We start from the raw sequence: 21,253 nt of genomic DNA, 5'->3' as shown, positions 1-21,253 counted from the left end.
AATTTTTTTAAAAAAGGAAAAAAATTTAAAAAAAGTTCCTTCTGTCTGAAGGAGATATTCAATATGAGCAAGTTGGATTTTTAAACAGGTTTCCCTCAAGACAAGGCAGGCCTGGTTATGGAGGGCCCAGGGTGGGGCTTGTGGCTTGTCTTACTGGGACATAAGAATTGCTGACACCCTGGACACTGCCTTGATATTTCAGCCTACAGAGGTGAGGAAAATTTAGCTTACCTGGGTCCAAGTTCACTACAACTCACCACCACCAGTCTGGCAGCTTGTATCCATCACTGCACTCACATAGGCACCATAAAGCAAATAAACTCATCTGAGATTTTTGGATAAATACTCTCTTAATACAGCCTATGGTTTTCTACAGTCTCAAATGGTAATCTCGTGACCTACAAATCAGTCATCACTACCCGAGCAAACAAAAAAGTATTTCAAGTGAACACAGGTAAAGAATCTGGCCTGAAATGAATGCTCCCCCACCACCCCACACCAAACAGATTCCACAAAACCCACCTCTTTAAAATATCAAAAATATATCTTTTGATGTTAGAAAGTCCTCAAGAGGATATTCACTCATAAAGTTCAATTTGAACCCCATCTACCAGGTGTATGGTTTGACTGTATGCAGTTCTCTTAAACTGTTCACTCTTAGCTCAGTGCCACTTTATTCACAGTTGTTTCAATTTTTAGACAAATTTCCAGTTTGTATACCTTGCTCCTACCCTCCACCATAATGTCACTATTTTAGCAATGATTTCAGGCTGACACATCATAGCATACCAAACATTAAGTGTTAGGGCTAGGACTTCCCTGGTGGTCCAGTGGCTAAGACTCCCCACTCCCAATGCTGGGACCTGGGTTCAATCCCTGGTTAGGGAACTAGATCCCACATACCCCCAACTAAGACCTGGTGCAACCAAATAAATATTTTTTAAAAAGATGTAGGGCTATCACTTTCTACACTGCTTTACTGAAGACTAAAAACAATGGCAGGAGTCCCCTGCACTTGGACTTTTAACCTGTCTCCCCGTATCAGTCTCAGCCTAACTAAACAGACACTTCCTCATACAGTGTATGTGAATTATTCCCTAACTCTAGTGCCTGAATATTTATAAATTCACTCATTTAGCTAAGAACTTTTTGGTATTTTAAGTAATAGAGTTGAACTCTCTCATAACCTAGATCCTTAACGCATTAATGTGCACTTCCCAAATCAGACCCAGCCCCAACAATGACCCTACATAGTGCTCAATAAAGGATACCAGGAATAAAAGGATAAATAATAAAAGGATATCAGTTCAGTAAAGGAAATTGAACTTTATTATGTTTAATTTTTCACAGGAAATAGGAACAACAGTGATTTCCTTTTCTTGCTCTTTTAGGAAATCACATTACTTCTGATAATTGGCAATTTCCATAAACTGGTGTTTACTTATCCCATTTCCACTTGCCAAAGCCCCCAAAGTTCAAAATTTATTTGCTAAACATGGAAAAGGCATCAAAAAAAGAAAAACAAACTTGAGAATGTCTAGGACGAAAGTGTCCAAGACTTGAAGCAGGTTTTATAATTGCTGCCCTCACAAATTGTTGTTTTCAGGCTTGCTGAACTGCACTTTGGTTTCGCTCCCATCGATTGGAATCGCAAGCTCCTTCCTAAGGGGAGAAAAAGGCAAATATTCAGTATTTGGAGTTGTGGACCAAATGAGATACACGATGTACATTTTATGCTTGTTTTAAAATGTGTATTCTCTCAAATGCCCAGGGAACATAGTTCCAGGGTCTCTTTAGGGAGAATTTTCCTTTGTGCGCAAAATTTATGGGAGCGCTGAAAAACTCAGTATTCAATATTAAGCGTTTTTAATGCACTATTTAAGAATCAAGATTAAATGCACAGAGACTTCCCTGATGGTCCAGTGGCTAATACTTCTCGCTCCCCAGGCAGGGGGAGCAGTTCAATCCCTGGTCAGGGAGCTAGATCCCACAGGCCAAAACTAAAGATCGTGCATGCTGCCACCAAGACCAGGTGAAACCAAATAAATATTTAAAGACTAAACGCGCAAAATTGTACGACCACCAAATTATCTAACATTTTAAATAAAGGCAAGATTCAATCCTGCGTTTGCACAACGGGGTCTCACTCGCCTCCCACTGACCTAAACCCCGATCCAATGAAACGTTATTCACCGAAACCTACGTTTCCGGAGTTAATTCACTCACTCACTCACCGCACCGCCCCAAACCGGGAGCCCAAGGGCGGGCAGCCTCCAAGGGCCGGCAGCCTCCAAGGGCCTCGAGCCCCCCACCGAGATCAGGCTCTGGGGTAAGGGACAGCGCCAAAGGCGTCGGGAGAAGAGCTCTAACGTCGCAGAAAATTTTGGGCGCCTCCAGAGCAAGCCACTTACCGAGCGAACACATTGGGGTACTGGCTGCGCTGGAAAACGCTCTCCAGCTCCTTCAGCTGCAGCCGGCGGAACGAGCAGCGGTGGAAGCGTGGCTGCCTGTCCGAGGGCTGCGGATCCTCCCCGTCCGCCTGCATCGGCTCCTGTGGAAACTCCTCCCCGTCGCCGTCGCCGCCGCCGCCGCCGCCCTTCAGCATCTCGTCGACCACGGGGTCGGGAGCTCCCGCCCCAACCTGGCCCTGTTCTGCTGTCGCCGCTCCCGGCTCGGGTTCTGATCCCGACTCCTCCTCGACGGCGGCACCTGTTGCGATGCCCGAGACCTCGGTGGGGTTCGTCTCTGGAAAGGAAAAAGACAAGAAGTCTGGGCGTCGGAGCGCCGAGTGTGCGGGGCGGCGGGAGGCGCAGGCCCGCGACCTGAGAGGCGACGGCGACCGTGCCGCAGCTGCGTCCCGTCCACTCGCCTCGCCCAGGGAAAGGGCCTTTCCCTCGAGTTCGCCAGAGCACCTATCCCGCTCCGGGCACTGACCAGGTTCTTCCTGGAGCTCGTCGACTCCCAGGCTGAGGTAACCGGAGTCTTCGTGGTGGCTTCTGGGCTCACGGTCCATGTCGCTAGCTCTGTCCAACCAGCTGTGTGGCTCGGCCAACTCTGCGCTGTTGACGGCGGCGATCCCGAGGTCCGGTTCGCGGCGTTGGGAGTTTATAGCTGATATGCGGCCGTTGACGCCCACGCCGACGCACTAGCTATTCGGCGTCGACTACGCGACTCCCCAGGAACGGCGCGTGCGGTGGGCGTAGCCGTTGGGGCATGCACGTGGACAGGGCATGGCCATAGAGTAGAGGGATGCGCGTGGGGAGAGTCCTGGCAGGGGGCGAGCGGGTGGGGGCGCGCGAGCTCCCACTTGTGGCTGAGCTGAATACTCCCGGCTATTGCCTTGGGGCGGTCCTGAACTAGGGGCTTCTCCGGATTGTGCGAGCTGACTTGGGACGGGAGAGGGGGTTTGGGAATGAGACCTCAATGTGGCGTCCCGGGAGCCTGGGAGAAATGTTGGGAGAACGTCTCTCCGCCTGGCCTTCGATGGGCTCAGGCTTGTTGCCATTAGTTCCTCCCCGCCCCCAACCCCCTGCCCCCGGAGCGGGAGACGCAGAGATGGGACTGGAGAAACCGTGGGGCCCCAGCAACCCCAGCCGGCTGAGACGACAGTCGTCCCCCCTTGTCGCGTGAGCTCTGAGAGCGACTCCCCTCTGAGAAGTCGGTAATTAATGGATGGGACTGTGATTCTGTTCCATTCGGTCTCAAAGTCCATGAAACGGGCCCAGTGATCAAGACGGAAAGATTAGGTGGGAGCCTACTTGCTGGGTTTTTGCAATAAGGCACTAAAAGCAGAGCCCGTCTCGTTCCCTGGGAGGTACTGGGGGCAGGAAATTGGGGCTGTATTTGCAGAGCACACAGTGTCCTCGGATGCCTGCTGCGAGAAATCCAGCCTGTTCCTTGCAAATGCAACAAGTAATCCAAATTTGTACGTCAGAGGGCACGTGTAGAACACTGCGCGCGGCCCTTGCTTTGGCCCTGGACACGATTATGGAGGGCACAGCATCTGCTTTGCTGTGCTCCGCTACCGCGTCTGGGGCTGCCGGCCCTCTGCAAAAGTGCACGGGGTTTTTATGCTGGGCGCTGTGTGCACTGGGTTGCTGTTGTTTGGTCGCTCAGTCGTGTCCGACTCTGCAACCCCCTGGACTATAGGCCGCCAGAGTCGTCTGTCCGTGGGATTCTCCAGGCAAGAAGACTGGCGTGGGTTGCCATTCCCTTCTCCGGGGGAATCTTCCCGACCCAGGGATGGAACTGCGTCTCCTGCATTGGCAGGCGGATTCCTTACCGCCGAGCCACCTGGAAAGCCCCTGGACTTGGGTTAAATGCCTCTTTTTCTTCTTTGCCTCCTCTAAGGGTCGGACACGACTGAAGCGACGCAGCAGCAGCAGCAGCAGTCCCCTCTTTAGCGCCCACCTTTCCCCTGCTCACCCTCTTCTTTCTCCTCATCTCGCTCCCTTTATTTGGGACCATCTTCCAGAACTCTTGTTCTCCACCCTACTTACCTCACCTACAATGAACAGTTTGGGCTTGGGATTAGTTATAACCGGAGAAACCTCTAACGGTTATGGTCCTGGTGTTCCCTAGCCTAGTTAGGATATCCGTTACTATTCAGGTCGTGTGACAGCTTTTTGTAATGTGGATGCAGCCCTCTAAATAAACTCACCTAGGGAAGATTTATATAGAGATAACTACCTGTAGCTAGACTAAGTAGGTGAAGGCAGGAAGCTGGAAAACCCTTTTTTGTCGAACTCAAAATCATATTTCTAATAGAATTAATAAGTTAGGACTATAAACAATTTGTGGTACCTAGGTAACTACCTATCTAGGAATAAGTGGAGACAACTAGAAACCTACTTGAAGTCAGGATGCTGAAAATATTCTTAAATTAATATTTCTTCTGGAAGAAATTATTTAAATGTAGGTAATTAGTGGTACCTATATAAATATGTAACGAGAGAGCTATAAACAACTAAAAACCTACTTAAGACTCCTAAACTGAAAACTTTCATGCCTAAAATCTTTGTTTTTCTTGGAGGAATGTGCTATTACTATAAGTAAATAGTGGTAACTAGGTGTATAGTTAACTATGGATAACTAGAGAGAAGTAGAATAAGTTGTTAAAGGTGAGACTGTTACAACCTCACCAGAGCCATGACAGGCTCAGAGAGGTGCACTAGGCCAAAAATAATCCCTGAGTCTTGCTTCCAGGGCTTCTGGGGATGATAACTCTGGCCAATCAGAGGGATGATAACTGGCCAATCAGTAAATACCAGGAAACTCCTGCAGCCAATCAACCCTTGCCAACTCCCTGTCTTTGTTCTAAACTTATAAATACTGCTGTAAATCTGGGCTTGGGGCTCTTGTTCTACTCCACTGTGTTGGATGTGACAAGAGCTCTGGCTCGAGCTAGCAATAAACCCCTTTATGCTTTTGCATTGCTGTGGATGTCTTATTCTCTCAGTTTTGGTGACTCGGACACTGGGCATAACAGAGACCTAGAAAACGCCTTTGAGAATTTGAGAAAATTCCTTCTCAATTATCAATGATTATTCTAGATAATGACCTATAGATATTTCAGTAGTACTATAAGTAGTGAACTAGAGATAACTGTGGAGCTTTTGAACTGTGGTGCTATAGAAGACTCTTGGGAGACCCTTGGACAACAAGGAGATCAAACTAGTCAATCCTAAAGGAAATCAACCCTGAATATTCATTGGAAGGACTTATGCTGAAGCTGAAGCTCCAATACTTTGGCCACCTGATGAGAAGAGCTGCTGCTGCTGCTAAGTCGATTCAGTCGTGTCCGACTCTGTGCGACCCCATAGAAGGCAGTGTACCAGGCTCCTCGGTCCCTGGGATTCTCCAGGCAAGAACACTGGAGTGGGTTGCCACTCCCTTCTCCAATGCATGAAAGTGAAAAGTGAAAGTGAAGTTACTCAGTCGTGTCCGACTCTTAGCAACCTCATGGACTGCAGCCCACCAGGCTCCTCCGTCCATGGGATTTTCCAGGCAAGAGTACTGGAGTGGGGTGCCATTGCCTTCTCCGAGAAGAGCTGACTCATTGGGGAAGACCCTGATGCTGGGAAAGATTCAGGCCAGGAGGAGAAGGGGTTGACAGAGGATGAGATGGTTGGATGGCATCATCGACTCAATGGACATGAGTTTGACCAAACTCTGGGAGATAGTGAAGGACAGGGAAGCCTAGTGTGCTGTAGTTCATGGGGTCACAAAGAGTTGGACATGACTTGTGACTGGACAGCAACAACAAAGAGATAACTAGAAATAACAAATATTTTTTCAGCTCACAGTTTTATTGTTTGACTAACAAGTCAAGTGACACAGACATCTAGTGGTACCTAGGTTATAGCTTGGGGGTTATGTATTTCCTTTTTTAAGGAGATAGTGAAAGTATTTAGAACATACATGTCATGATAACTGTAACTATATTTTTTCAAAGTTCACGAGACAGAGAAAGCAAACATGGGAACATATACAAATGTTTGAAATATAGGTGAGAGTTGTGCCAGCGCACTGTTTTGGTATTTCTTCAACTTTCTCGTGTGCTTGAAACGATTTACCAAACCCAACCCTGTTATTTTGTTGTAGCCACGTATTCCGGGACACAAACTCATTCAGAAGGACAATGTAGATAGTGAAGCGCAGTTTATTACACCGGCGGGCCCAAGGCAGAGTCTCCTGTTAGCCAAGGACCCTGACCAGTTTTTGTGACAACCTAATATACCCTAAGTGCATAAGGTTCCCTGAAACTAGTCTGAACAAAGGAGAAAGAAAGATACAATCAAAGTTAACTTGTGATTCATATGCCTTAAGCCTAGGTAGTGGATAATTATTAATAGGCTTGTGGTCATTCCCCAATAAGCATAATAAAATGTATGATTCTATTCAGTTACACAGATAATTAGGATATTCTTTTAGGCGATGGAGAGTGGGGGCCTGGTTTTCCAGTTGGTAAGTCGTTTCCATAGATACTGGGCATATAGCTCACAGTCTGGCCCAAGATGAAGTCCTGCTTTCAAGATAGAGCCTGTTCTGTTTCTTCCTTCAATTTGTTCAGTTTCCTCCCAGGTTAAAGAACTAGTGCAGGGGCTTCCCTGGTGGTCTAGTGGTTGGAAATCCACCTGCCAATGCAGGGGACACGGGTTCGAGCTCTGGTCTGGGAAGATTTCACGTGCTACGGAGCATCCGAGCCCAGGTGCCGTAACTACTGAAGCCTGAGCACCTAGAGCCTGTGCTCTGCAACAAGAGAAGCCACTGCAATGAGAAGCTGGTGTACTGCAGCGAAGAGTAGCCCACACACAACAACGAAGAGCCAGCGCTGCCAAAAATTAAATGAATATATTTTTTAAAAGAACTAGTGCAGGAAGAATCATGTGCATCTCATGACCATGTTTTCCTCCCATTCTCCCTGGACCTTCTGAGAGATATGATGACTTGCTCCTGGCTGTGCTGCCAGCTATTGATAGGAGAGCCAGGCTCCACCATGGGAATGTGTGCCAGCTGCAATTATATGGAGATTTTCTGCATATAAGATGTTACAATGTGTGAACTTGAGGAGCCAGAAAAAAAGCCTCTTCATCTTAATGGTAACTTTTAAATAAATTAAATATTTATTTATTTGGTGTGCTGAGTCTTAGTTGCAGCATGTGGGATCTTCCCTTTGGAACCCAAAATCTTAATAGCTGCAGCATGGGAACTCTTAGTTGTGGCATGTGGGATCTAGTTCCCCGACCAGGGATCAAACCCTGGGCCGCCTGCATTGAGAGTGCAGAGTCTTCGCCACTGAGCCACCAGGGAAGCCCCAAAGCCACCTCTCCCTTGTGTCCATGGTGCACATCTTTGATTAATCATCGAGCACTTTCCCACAGTAACTAGAGATAGTCTTGGAATCTTCTTGAACACCATGTATTCATTTGCCATTTCTGCCAAAACAAATTAACACAAAGTTAGTCACTGAAGAACTTCCCTGGTAGCTCAGATGGTAAAGAAACCACCTGTAATGCAGGAGACCTGGATTCAGTCGTTGGGTTGGGAGGATCCCCTGGAGAAGGGAATGACAACCCCCTCCAGTATTCTTGCCTGGAGAATTCCATTGACAGAGGAGCCTGGAGGGCTACAGTCCATGGGGTCACAAAGAGTCAGACACGACTGAGCGACTAACACTAAGTAGTGACTTAAAGTAATTCAAATGTATTCTTTCCCAATTGTGTAGTTTGGTAGCGCAGGTAAAATGTCGTTCAGCTGAATCCTCTGTTGAGAGTGTCACAAGGCTGAAATCAAGGTGTCAGCAGAGTTGCTTTCCTTCCTGGCGGCTATGGGGATTTATTTGCTCCCAAGGTCAAATTCAAATTGTTAGTAGGAGTCATTTCCTTGTGGTTGTGGGACTGAGGACCTCGTTTTCTTGTCTGTCAGCTGGGAGTCAGTTTTTGCAACTAGACACTGCCCTCATTCCTTCTCATGCTTTTCTTTTTCTTTTTAGACTGGTGGTATGATTTTGATTTATCAAAGATTGCAATTTATTTTAAACCAAAAAATTGACCTTTACACAATGTAAGGTTAAAAAACACCAAATACATGAACATGAAGGAAATAGAAGGAACAGATGAACAGAAATAAAACTAGAAGAAAAACTGATAAGTAGTAGTATAGAAATTATATTTCAATAAAGCTGCTTCCTGAAACAAAAGAGAAAGTTATGATAGTACCTATTAATATATTATTGAGTAGTTAAGTTTAAGAATTTTAATGTATGAAGCACCTAGAGCAGTAACATGCAAAAACATTAGCTACCATTATATTTTTACTGCTAGTATTAAAACTTAAACTATTGTCATCAAAAGGAAATTAGTGATATTGCCGTTAGTAAATATATTGCTCATGCTCAATCGCTCAGTCACGTCTGACTCTGCGACACCGAGGACTTTGGCCCTCTAGGCTCCTCTGTCCATGGGATTTTCCCAGCAAGAATACTGGAGTGGGTTGCCAGTTCCTCCTCCAAGGGATCTACTGAACCCAGGGATCAAATCCTGGTCTCCTGCATTACAGGCAGATTCTTTACTGCTGAGCTACTGGGGAAGTCTAGTAATATATTACTGACACAGAATAATCTGGGACTTGATTCAGGACCTGCCTCTTGAGAAACCTGTATGCAGGTCAGGAAGCAACAGTTAGAACTGGACATGGAACAACAGACTGGTTCCAAATAGGAAAAGGAGTATGTCAAGGCTGTATATTGTCACCCTGCTTATTTAACTTACATGCAGAGTACATCATGAGAAACGCTGGGCTGGAGGAAGCACAAGCTGGAATCAAGATTGCTGGGAGACATATCAATAACCTCAGATATGCAGATGACACCACCCTTATGGCAGAAAGTGAAGAACTAAAGAGCCTCTTGATGAAAGTGAAAGAGGAAGAAGCACAAGCTGGAATCAAGATTGCCAGGAGAAATATCAATAACCTCAGATGTAAGGTAGAGTTTGGGCCAAGGCAGAAAGAGGAAAGACGACCTTTATTCAGGCAAGGAGGGGCGACAGTCGGCCTAATGACCAGGCTGAGCGTGGGGAGGGATCAGGGAGGCTCCATATTTGTAGGGAGGCTTGTGGAAGCGATAAGGGAAACGTTAATCAGGCGGGATGTTTTGGGTATTTTTTAGTTGAGATGGCATTTGTAGTTGGGCAGGGGGTGATAAGTTTTCTGGGCAGGTGTAGGGGGTGGAAGGTTTCTGGACAGGGAGTGATAAGTCCCAGATAGATGCAACCGGCCTAGAGCATCAGGGCGAGACCTAAAGTTCTGTTTTGTTTTCTCCGAAGTTAGATGATTCAGCAAGGGCCTTTGAAACTGTTGTTTTCTTTTCTAGGCCCAAAAGACTCCTTCATCAGATATGCAGATGACACCACCCTTATGGCAGAAAGTGAAGAGGAACTCAAAAGTCTCTTAATGAAAGTGAAAGAGGAGAGTGAAAAATTGCCTTAAAGCTCAACATTCAGAAAACTAAGATCATGGCATCTGGTCCCATCACTTCATGGCAAATAGATGGGGAAACAGTGGAAACAGTGTCAGACTTTATTTTTCTGGGCTCCAAAATCACTGCAGATGGTGACTGCAGCCATGAAATTAAAAGACACTTGCTCCTTGGAAGGAAAGTTAAACCAACCTAGACAACATATTAAAAAGCAGAGATATTATTTTGTAAACAAAGGTCTGTCTAGTCAAGACTATGGTTTTTCCAGTAGTCACATATGGATGTGAGAGTTGGACTATAAAGAAACCTGAGCACCAAAGAATTGATGCTTTTGAACTGTGGTGTTGGAGAAGACTCTTGAGAGTCCATTGGACTGCAAGGAGATCCAACCAGTCCATCCTAAAGGAAATCAGTCCTGGGTGTTCATTGGAAGGACTGATGCTGAAGCTGAAACTTTGGCCACCTGATGCAAAGAGCTGACTCACTCGAAAAGACCCTGATGCTGGGAAAGACCCTGATGCAGGAGGAGAAGGGGATGACAGAGGATGAGATGGTTAAATGGCATCACCGACTCAATGGACATGAGTTTGGGTAACCTCTGGGAGATGGTGATGGACAGGGAGGCCTGGCATGCTGTGGTTGCAAAGAGTTGGACACAACTGAGCGACTGAACTGAACTGAACTGATTCAGGCATATACATAAGAATGTGTTGCTTAGTAAAGTAGGAATTTCAAATTAGGCAGTCACAGATAGTTTTTCAATAAGTAGTACTAAATTTTTTTTCATGTTTCTGGAAGAAAATAAATTGGGTCTACCACAGTCCACACAGGTAATACAATATATGAAAATTATATATTTAAATGTTTTTTAAAAGCAGTACATTTCAGAAGAAATTTAGGAAGTTTGTACATAATCAAGAATTTGAGGAGACTTTAAACAAGTTAGGAAATCAAGAAATTATTTTTTAAATCAGAATCCTTTAGCTACCTAAAAAATTTTTTACAGCAAAACATGAAAAATTAATGTAGAATAACCATTTGATAGATGTAAACACATTTGATTATGTATGGGTACAGTTCAGTTCAGTTCAGTTCAGTTCAGTTCAGTCGCTCAGTCATGTCCGACTCTTTGCAACCCCATGAACCGCAGCATGCCAGGCCTCCCTGTCCATCACCATCTCCTGGAGTTCACTCAGACTCACGATCATCGAGTCAGTGATGCCATCCAGCCATCTCATCCTCGGTCGTCCCCTTCTCCTCCTGCCCCCAATCCCTCCCAGCATCAGAGTCTTTTCCAATGAGTCAACTCTTCCCATGAGGTGGCCAAAGTACTGGAGTTTCAGCTTTAGCATCATTCCTTCCAAAGAAATCCCAGGGCTGATCTCCTTCAGAATGGACTGGTTGGATCCCCTTGCAGTCCAAGGGACTCTCAAGAGTCTTCTCCAACACCACAGCTCAAAAGCATCAATTCTTTGGTGCTCAGCCTTCTTCACAGTCCAACTCTCACATCCATACATGACTACTGGAAGAACCATAGCCTTGACTAGATGAACCTTTGTTGGCAAAGTAATGTCTCTGCTTTTGAATATGCTGTCTAGGTTGGTCATAACTTTTCTTCCAAGGAGTAAGCATCTTTTAATTTCATGGCTGCAGTCACCATCTGCAGTGATTTGGGAGCCCAACAAAATAAAGTCTGACCCTGTTTCCACTGTTTCCCCATCTATTTGCCATGAAATGATGGGACCAGATGCCATGATCTTCGTTTTCTGAATGTTGAGCTTTAAGCCAACTTTTTCACTCTTCTCTTTCACTTTCATCAAGAGGCTTTTTAGCTCCTCTTCACTTTCTGCCATAAGGGTGATGTCATCTGCATATCTGAGGTTATTGATATTTCTCCCGGCAATCTTGATTCCAGCTTGCATTTCTTTCAGTCCAGCGTTTCTCATGATGTATTCTGCATATAAGTTAAATAAGCAGGGTGACAGTATACAGCCTTGACGTACTCCTTTTCCTATTTGGAACCAGTCTGTTGTTCCATGTCCAGTTCTAACTGTTGCTTCCTGACCTGCATGCAAATTTCTCAAGAGGCAGGTCAGGTAGTCTGGTATTCCCATCTCTTTCAGAATTTTCCACAGTTGATTGTGATCCACACCGTCAAAGGCTTTGGCATAGTCAATAAAGCAGAAATAGATGTTTTTCTGGAACTCTCTTGCTTTTTTGATGATCCATTGGACGTTGGCAATTTAATCTCTGGTTCCTCTGCCTTTTCTAAAACCAGCTTGAACATCAGGAAGTTCACGGTTCACGTATTACTGAAGCCTGGCTTGGAGAATTTTGAGCATTACTTTACTAGCATGTGAGATGAGTGCAATTGTGCAGTAGTTTGAGCATTCTTTGGCATTGGCTTTCTTAGGGATTGGAATGAAAACTGACCTTTTCCAGTCCTGTGGCCACTGCTGAGTTTTCCAAACTTGCTGGCATATTGAGTGCAGCACTTTGACAGCATCATCTTTCAGGATTTGAAACAGCTCAACTGGAATTCCATCACCTCCACTAGCTTTGTTCGTAGTGATGCTTTCTAAGGCCCACTTGACTTCACATTCCAGGATGTCTGGCTCTAGATGAGTGATCACACCATTGTGATTATCTGGGTCATGAAGATCTTTTTTGTACAGTTCTTCTGTGTATTCTTGCCACCTCTTCTTAATATCTTCTGCTTCTGTTAGGTCCCTACCATTTCTGTCCTTTATCGAGCCCATCTTTGCATGAAATGTTCCCTTGGTATCTCTAATTTTCTTGAAGAGATCTCTAATCTTTCCCATTCTGTTCTTTTCCTCTATTTCTTTGCACTGATCACTGAAGAAGGCTTTCTTATCTCTTCTTGCTATTCTTTGGAACTCTGCATTCAGACGCTTATATTTTTCCTTTTCTCCTTTGCTTTTCACTTCTCTTCTTTCCACAGCTATTTGTAAGGCCTCCCCAGACAGCCATTTTGCTTTTTCTGCATTTCTTTTCCATGGGGATAGTCTTGATCCCTGTCTCCTGTACAATGTCTCGAATCTCATTCCATAGTTCATCACTCTATCTATCAGTCTAGGCCCTTAAATCTATTTCTCACTTCCACTGTATAATCATATGGGATTTGATTTAGGACATACCTGAATGGTCTAGCGGTTTCCCCTACTTTCCTCAATTTGAGTCTGAATTTGGTAATAAGGAGTTCATGAGTGGACCACAAATGTTAGCTATTTTTAAGCCTATTTATTATCACTGAGATAAAGCAAACTTAACATTTATCTATGACAGACACACTCTGATCATTTTGGTTACAGCTCAGTTACCAGACGCTATTGTATGCCAGGGCTTTTATATGTATTTTTGCTAATGGAGTCCCTGAGGCCCAGAAAGAGGAGGAAATGGACCATTAAGAGCAAAACTAACAACACCTCTGACCTCCTTTATAGAAGCAGAGAGATGTATTCTTTGCCCAGAGTCCATGGCTTCCACTGTTCCTGTACTTGCCATCAGCACAGGGCCATCTAAACTCACCCATTGAAAACAATTGATCATTATGCTCAATCAATGGACAAACCCTGTGGATATTTTATGATGGATAAGGAAGCAAGACAGCTGCTGCAAGGGAGAAATGAAAAAGGGCAGAGACACAGAAGGGGGTAAAGGCTCCCCCTGAGAGTAAATACCTGATTGGTTAACAAACTACTTACCAGGAAACTGGTCATCTTTGACTTGGAGCCACAGGGGATGTTATCACTGACTACTAAAGTACTAATGGGCTCTCAAGGATTTGGAACAGCAGTGTCCTATACTTGAAAAGAGGGTGCATCTTTTTGTTTTCCACTTTGATATTTATTTGGGGGCAACATTCTGAGTCTCTCTGACAGAAAATCCCCTCACCCCTGAAGAGGAAAAATTGAAATTTTACATATCCTCTTGCTCCTTCTGCCTCTGTAACTCAGCTTGCTCCTTGCAAAGTCTGGATCACATAGGTCTCAGAAAGTGGGGACTCACAATACTAGGAACTGGAGCTTATCTCACTCGCCCTTGTCCTGCTCTTTGCAATCACCCATCCCCTGCAAACCCACAAACCTGCTTAATCATGCCTGTCTGTGTATAAAAACTCTGTAACCCCTTTGTTTGGGGCTCAGAGCTTGGAGTGTTAACTCCTCTGGGTCTGCCGGCATAATAAACCTGAGTTCTCCAACTCTCCAAGTGTGGTGCTTGGTTTCTTGGGTACTGGTTTCTGCAACATTTCTGGAAGCCCCAGTGAGATTCCAACCATGCTAGCCCCTTGAGTCGCCAGACTGGTGGCTCGGCCGGGCTGGAGCCAAGGAACCCTGAGATGAACGAGAAGGCGCACCACCTGATGGTATTCCAGGTTCTCTTTTGGACCAGTGTTCTGACTCTCTGGACGGCTGAGTCCTGACTGGACTCATTGGAGGGATGCACCAACTCACCAGGAATGGCTACAGCATAAGGTAAGGCCTCGGGGCTGGTCTCCAGTCAGGACCTACCCCAAGGGGTAGAAGAGGAGACTGATTACCTCCTTGCGCTCCCAGGAAGGGAGCATTAGATAGGGAGAACTGAGGACTCAGGAGAAGGGAGGCATTGTGATAGCCTCTGAATGATTGTGAGTGCGTGATTGCTGATTGAACAGTGAGAGACATTTTTCTTTCTGGAAACTGAAAAACCAATTCTTTTTGCATATGCAATTAAAAACAACTAGCTTGGAAACAACTAGCAAAAAGCTTGAAGTGAACCCTTTCCATGTCCTTGAAATACACAGCCAACTTTGCCTGAGACCTCAGCCTTGGGCAAATTAGAACTTCAAGCAAAGGAAAAAAAAGGGGTCAAAGAGATATTTTAAATCTCAAACAGAAAACTATAAGATCTTTGTCAGTCTGTGTGTCTGGATTTATGTATATCTCAGTGTATGCCTTTTGTTTTTTTTTCTGATAATATTGTTGAAGTTGTAAATGAGTTCTAATTTAATTGGCCTAAAGAAAAGTAAGCACTTACAAATCAAACAATTAAAATACAAGAAAAATTAAGCTAAATAAACTTCAGATTCACATGATCTGGGAAATATTCAATATTAAATATCTAGTATTAATGTTTGTTTGCTAATCTAATAAGGAAAGTAGGATGTATGTTTTTAATAAAGAAGGTACAAAAATAAAATTATATTTTATAAAAGAAAAAAAACAGTAGGTCTGACTTACAGGTGGCTGTTACAGAAAGTGATTAAAAAGTTTGTGGAAAGTGGACCCTGAAAAAAGTTTTGTGCATGGTTAGGACTAAGTTTAAAATAAATTTAATTAAGTCTACCTAAATGAGTTTAAAGTAAGCTGGTGCAAAACTTGAATTTGGCCGTTCTCTCTGTTAAGAGGACATACTTTCTTCAAATGCTGAACTGCTTTTAATAATAGATTTAAGTTTCTTTACCTTTCAATTGATCTGTTCTATATTTACCTTTGAAATCTTTTGTTAACTTTGGCTAAGTAAATAACTCATTTGACAGTAACTTATATGATATTACCTGACTAAGTATTATAAACTCTTTTGACATTTATTGACAAAACTTCCTAAATAACTTGATTTCTAGCTAACTTTGGGGTGCTTCAGAGGGCCCCTGAGACATCCCAAAGAGCTATTAAGCTACCTAGGTTCGTTGGACATGTTAAATTACATGAGAAGTACTGTTGAAGGGGTGATAAATCTTTTCAGGTTATACTGTATGGTTGATGTTACTAACATAGAAATCCTAAAATTATGTGAAATTCATATAGATCTGATATGCCCTGATAAAATATGGTCAATTATGATTCTAGTTATCATATTAAAGTGTTATGACCAGGTTTCTTTGTCAATTGCAATAAAATCAGATTTTAAACATGCCTTCTATGGTTTTACTCTCATGCCTTTAGAAGAATACTGCTAGTTCTTCAAAATTTATGGAAAAGACTTTCTAAAGATTAAGCAGATAAACAAATTTTGTTACTAACCATAAGCTGGTACCAGACTGGAATTTGGTCTTTTCTCTGTTTAGAGAACAAAGTTTTCTTAGAATGCAGCTTTTGATAACAGATTATGAGTTTCCTTGCCTTTAAGTGATTCATATTTGTTTTTAAAATCTTTTTGTTACTTTGATAAAGTAAATAAACATTATTTAAGATTATGGTACATGTAGACAAAGCTCATTCTGCTTCTACAAAAAATAACCCCTCACAGTAAGACTTTTGCTATCCTGATGTCCTTAAAATATGGCAATAGTCTGCTCCTAAATCAGGAAATTAAAAATGGATAAACAACAGCTAAAAATCAAAGAGCCAGGGCTATGGGAAATCCAAGATGGCCACTTGGCTTTTGCTGGCTCCCTGACAGATCTCATTTTCATTTGATGGGTTAAAGCCTTCCCTGGCTACAGTGTTAATGCCCTCACAATGAGTTCTTCACAAAAAGAAAAAAATGTTTCACTGAATATTAAGTTCTAGTTTTGTTAATTAAGGTCTGTGCTTACTAAGACTCATTTCTAAGATAGTTCCTTGTTATGTTATACTGCTAAAAAGGTTAATTAAGTTATTAAAAAGGACACTCTAAGATTGTTTCTAAAGCTTATCTCAGTAACCAATCTTTGGATAAAGGTCAGATGCTCCATGATGTACAACCAGGAGATGAACACTTGGCTGTAATCATTTAACTGAGTCAGATGACCTGGGGTATACCGGGCTATATCCAATGAAAGTTCTTGACTTAAATTCTTGCTTGTGACCTTACTAATAACTGCTAGCTATATTATTTTCTCTGTAGCTTGCTTCAGATTATTTCTTACATTACCAATGTGTGACTGAGCCTGTGATAAAATGCTGATATGCAGTTCCATATGAGGTCAATAGTTGTAACTCTAGATATGGGAAGAAGCAACAAGAGGAAATATTTCCCTGGACCAAGAGGGAAATAAGACAGGTATGGTCCAGAGACTTTTGCTACTTACAAGGCTTGGTCTAGTAACAACACATTGAGTGGCCTGTCAGTGGAATCTTTGTTAGACCTGGGAATGAGCCTTCCCAGCACTGTGGGACACAATGACCATGAAATGCCCCCAGAACATGGTCAAATATGTGGCTGTGAAGGGGCTCTGCTGACTGGAAGTTGGCCCTTGCCAGCTACCTCTACAAAGATTAAATCATGACCACTACAAGATGCTTATCTTCCACACTCCCTTGAAAGGAGTTCAGGGTGGAGACAAAAAATAAGGCACTCTGCCCTGGGAAAAACCCGGAAAACAGGCCTTCAGATCGTCAGATGTTATCAGGTGAAGATTTTTATGAGTCCAAATTCTTGCATCTTTCTCACTAGAGAAACACTAATGTCACTAACCAGTGTCTGGACCTGGTTCTCCTGGCTAACCCCACAACAGCTTTTCTACATCTATTAATCTTTAACTATTTTGTTAAGTTTGTTTCTCCAAATAGTAGTACGACAAGAATATCCCCTGGCCAACACCCAGACAGTGCTGAAACAAGCTGCCTTATTCTGTGGACTCTCACCTCCCTCTGTAAATACACCTTGAGGTCCTCAGGCTATTCTCCCTTTGAGATCTTATACGGGAGACCACCCCCAGTGATAAAAAGAAAAGCTCAAGGGAGACCACCAACAATTCCAAACACCTCCAGGCCCTGAGAAAAGTCTTCTGCCATATCGCTCGATAAACCTTAGAAAGGACACTCATTCCTTTAGGCAACTGAGTTCATCCCTATCAGCCAGGAGATGAGGTACGGGTTAAAGATGAGGGGAAAAAAACACTTCAACCAGTTTGCACTGATCCTCACATGGTCGTCCTGACAACCCCTACTGCTGTTCAAGTTATAGGTGTCATCCCTTGGATCCACCACACCGGAGTCAAGACGGCAGCTACTTCCTGTGATGAGGACACTTAGAAAGCAGTTTGGGGCCCCCAAAACCTCCTCAAGGTCCAGTTCCAAAGATAATGGCCCTCACCCACAAAGGACGCTGAGCCCTGATGTATTCACTCTTGAAGCTGACTAGTCAAGCACAGCAGAAACTTGAGGATTCTTCAGCCTTGCTCCAGCCACACTCTGGCAGCTGACTGGTCAATGCACGGTGGAAGCTTGAGGATCTGGCTATCAAAATATCGATGGATTTTTCATTACCAACCCTGGCCTCTATCCCTAATCCGTATTATTGCTATGCTCCTTATTACAGGACCACCTAGATTCCCTGGCTGAGGTGGTTTTACAGAATAGGAGATGGCTACACCTGACAACTGAAAATGGAGGACTCTGCCTCTTCTTGAACGAAGAATGATGCTTTTATGAAAACCAATCAGGAATAGTCAGGGACATGGCCCAACAGCTAAGGAAAGGAATCATAAAAAGGAGAGAGGAACTAGCAAATTCCTGGGGTAATGGGAATAATATCTGGAGCTGGGCATCATGGCTTCTCACTTTAACTGATCCTCTCTTCATGTTCTTTGTGATGCTCCTGTTTGGCTCTTGTTTTCTCAGTGCTATTACCCAGTTCATAACCTCTTGAATTTCTTTGGAGGGAATGATGCTAAAGCTGAAACTGCAGTACTTTGGCCACCTCATGCGAAGAGTTGACTCATTGGAAAAAACTCTGATGCTGGGAGGGATTGGGGGCAGGAGGAGAAGGGGATGACCGAGGATGAGATGGCTGGATGGCATCACTGACTCGATGGACGTGAGTCTGAGTGAACTCCAGGAGATGGTGATGGACAGGGAGGCCTGGCGTGCTGCGATTCATGGGGTCACAAAGAGTCGGACACGACTGAGTGACTGAACTGAACTGACTGAATCTCTTGAATCCATAAAGTTACAAATGGTAATAGCTCAGTATAGCCCCCTAAACAACGGAGAGCTCTGAACGTCCTACCAAAACATGAGATGATGCTTTCTACAATGAGTGATAGAAGCATCAAGAGGCGAATGAAGAGGAAAAGTTAAAATTACATAACCTCCTGCTCCTTCTGCCTCTGTAACTCAGCTTGTTCCTTGCAAAGTCTGGATCACATAGGTCTCAGAAAGTGGGGACTCACAATACTAGGAACTGGAGCTTATCTCACTCGCCCTTGTCCTGCTCTTTGCAATCACCCAGCCCCTGCAAACCCACAAACCTGCTTAATCATGTCTGTCTGTGTATAAAAACTCTGTAACCCCTTTGTTTGGGGCTCAGAGCTTGGAGTGTTAACTCCTCTGGGCCCGCCGGCATAATAAACCTGAGTTCTCCAACTCTCCGAGTGTGGTGCTTGGTTTTTCAAGTACTGGTTTCTGCAACACCCCCACTCTTACTTCCACTCCAGTGAACATTAGTTTGGGGTTTGGGTCATATTTTGATCCAGTCAGATCTAATAATACAATGGATCATGAGAAGGAAAACGTTCAGGAATAAAAAGTGAAGTCGCTCAGTCGTGTCCAACTTTTTGCGACCCCATGGACAGTAGCCAACCAGGCTCCTCAGTCCATGGGATTTTCCAGGCAAGAATACTGGAGTGGGTTGCCATTTCCTTCTCCAGGGGATCTTCCCTACCCAGGTATCAAACCTGGGTCTCCCACATTGTAGGCAGACGCTTTACCGTCTGAGCCACCAGGGAAGTCCAGGAATAAAAAGGTTAAAACTAAAAATGAGGTAAATAATTCCTTTGTATTTTTCATCCTGTAAAAGATGGTTTTGGCTTGTGTGTGATGTGATAAAATTTGGTCCTGTGGAAAAATATTTTCACATTTTAATGTCCAGATTTCAAGATATGTACATTCATTGTTGCTGTTTAGTTGCCAAGTCATGTCTTGACTCTCTGCAACCCCATGGACTATAGCCTACCAGGCTTCTCTGTCCTTGGAATTCTCCAGGCAAGAATACTGTAGCCATTCCCTTCTCCAGGGGATCTTCCCAATCCAGGGATTGAACCTATGTCTCCTCCACTGGCAGTTGGATTCTTTACCACTGAGCCAATGTTTGGACTCAAGTTTTTATACTGAAAGAACATTCAGATAATGCAAGAGAGACTTTAAATGAGCACCAAAAACATGACTCCAGGGACGTCCCTGGTGGTCCAGTGGTTAAAACGCCACACTTTCAATACAGGGGATATGGGTTTGATCCCTGATTGGGGAACTAAGCTCCCACATGCTGCATAGTGTGGCCAAAATATATATATATATAAAACTCTGTTCATGGGTACCTTTTTTGGCAGCGCCTTAGGTCTTCATGGTGAAGCAATATGTCCAACTTAGTCTTTCATGGTGGTGGAATATATTACGGGAATTACGACTTGAGCCAGAGCACCAAAGAAGCCACATGTTCAAGGGAAAGACCATCTTTTCTCTCTAGTAACAAATCTACTGAAAAACACAAAGGGAAACAGTATCCAAATCTCCGTTAAGGAACACATCAGATGGTGGTTTCAGAGCCTTATTTACTTGGGAGGATCCTGGAGCAATTTCTCCATCCTCCCAACTTCAGAGAGCGCTGGTTCTTTTTAAGTGATTGTCAGATGTCTGGTTCTTCCTTGGCTTATTTGGAAACCAGAACTTTATCAGTTTCCTGGAAGCATTAAGCATGTGTTTTCCCAAGGATGTATCCAAACTCACTCACCTGTCATGAATCTCTGATGGAGACAGCAAAGAAAAAAATCATTTCTTATCCTGCCATTTGATGTAATATGTGGTGACAGAGGGCTTTCCAGGCAGAGATAGTGGTAAAGACCTCGTCGGCCACCGCAGGAGATGTAAGAGATGCAGGTTCGATCCCTGGGTCAGGAAGATCCCCTGGAGGAGGAAATGGCAACCCACTCTAGTATTCTTGCCTAGAGAATCCCATGGATGGAGGAGCCTGGCGGGCTACAGTCCGTAAGGTCAGAATGAATTGGACACAGAGCACACAACGTGGAGACAAAATGTTGTGAGGATTTTTGCAGCAGGAGAATCCACCACCTTTCAGCTACGTGACCTTGGGCAAGCCCCTTCAGTGCCCTGAGCCTCAGTTCCCCAAGGGTCCAATGAGGAGAGCTTATAAATGAAGTGCTTTATAACTTTATACAAAACAAAGAGGGAATTCACTCTGAATGTGGGAGGTTTTGATGCTGTCTTTGAGGGTACTTTAACAGCTTTCCACTCCACACCCAATACCCCAAAGGCACTTGTTCTACTGCGCTGTTGGGCGGTTCCCCAGGGGCACTGTAAAACTGAGTGGAGGTGGCAGAAGTGGTTAGGTTTC

General features: G+C 44.1%; 1 protein-coding gene and 1 long non-coding RNA gene across 2 annotated transcripts; one reads left to right on the top strand and one right to left on the bottom strand.

Annotated features, from left to right (window-relative positions):
- Window positions 1-1,306: 1,306 nt before the first annotated feature.
- Window positions 1,307-3,195, bottom strand: LOC138930037 (rhox homeobox family member 1-like). Its single transcript, XM_070289657.1, has 3 exons — window positions 2,935-3,195; window positions 2,412-2,745; window positions 1,307-1,662 (listed from the first exon to the last, which is right to left on the bottom strand). The coding sequence occupies exons 1-3, from the start codon at window positions 3,011-3,013 to the stop codon at window positions 1,587-1,589; spliced, it is 489 nt and encodes a 162-aa protein (XP_070145758.1). The 5' UTR covers window positions 3,014-3,195; the 3' UTR covers window positions 1,307-1,586.
- A 10,749-nt stretch (window positions 3,196-13,944) lies between these two features.
- On the top strand, window positions 13,945-19,269 carry LOC138930498 (uncharacterized). The gene is made up of 2 exons (XR_011446204.1): window positions 13,945-14,475; window positions 17,864-19,269. It is a non-coding gene; the product is annotated as an uncharacterized lncRNA (long non-coding RNA).
- Window positions 19,270-21,253: the final 1,984 nt, after the last annotated feature.

The sequence above is a fragment of the Ovis canadensis genome, chromosome X, assembly GCF_042477335.2.
Source record: "Ovis canadensis isolate MfBH-ARS-UI-01 breed Bighorn chromosome X, ARS-UI_OviCan_v2, whole genome shotgun sequence".
NCBI lineage: Eukaryota > Metazoa > Chordata > Mammalia > Artiodactyla > Bovidae > Ovis > Ovis canadensis.
Note: the sequence above shows the minus strand (reverse complement) of the source record. Positions and strands in the feature narration are given on the sequence as shown.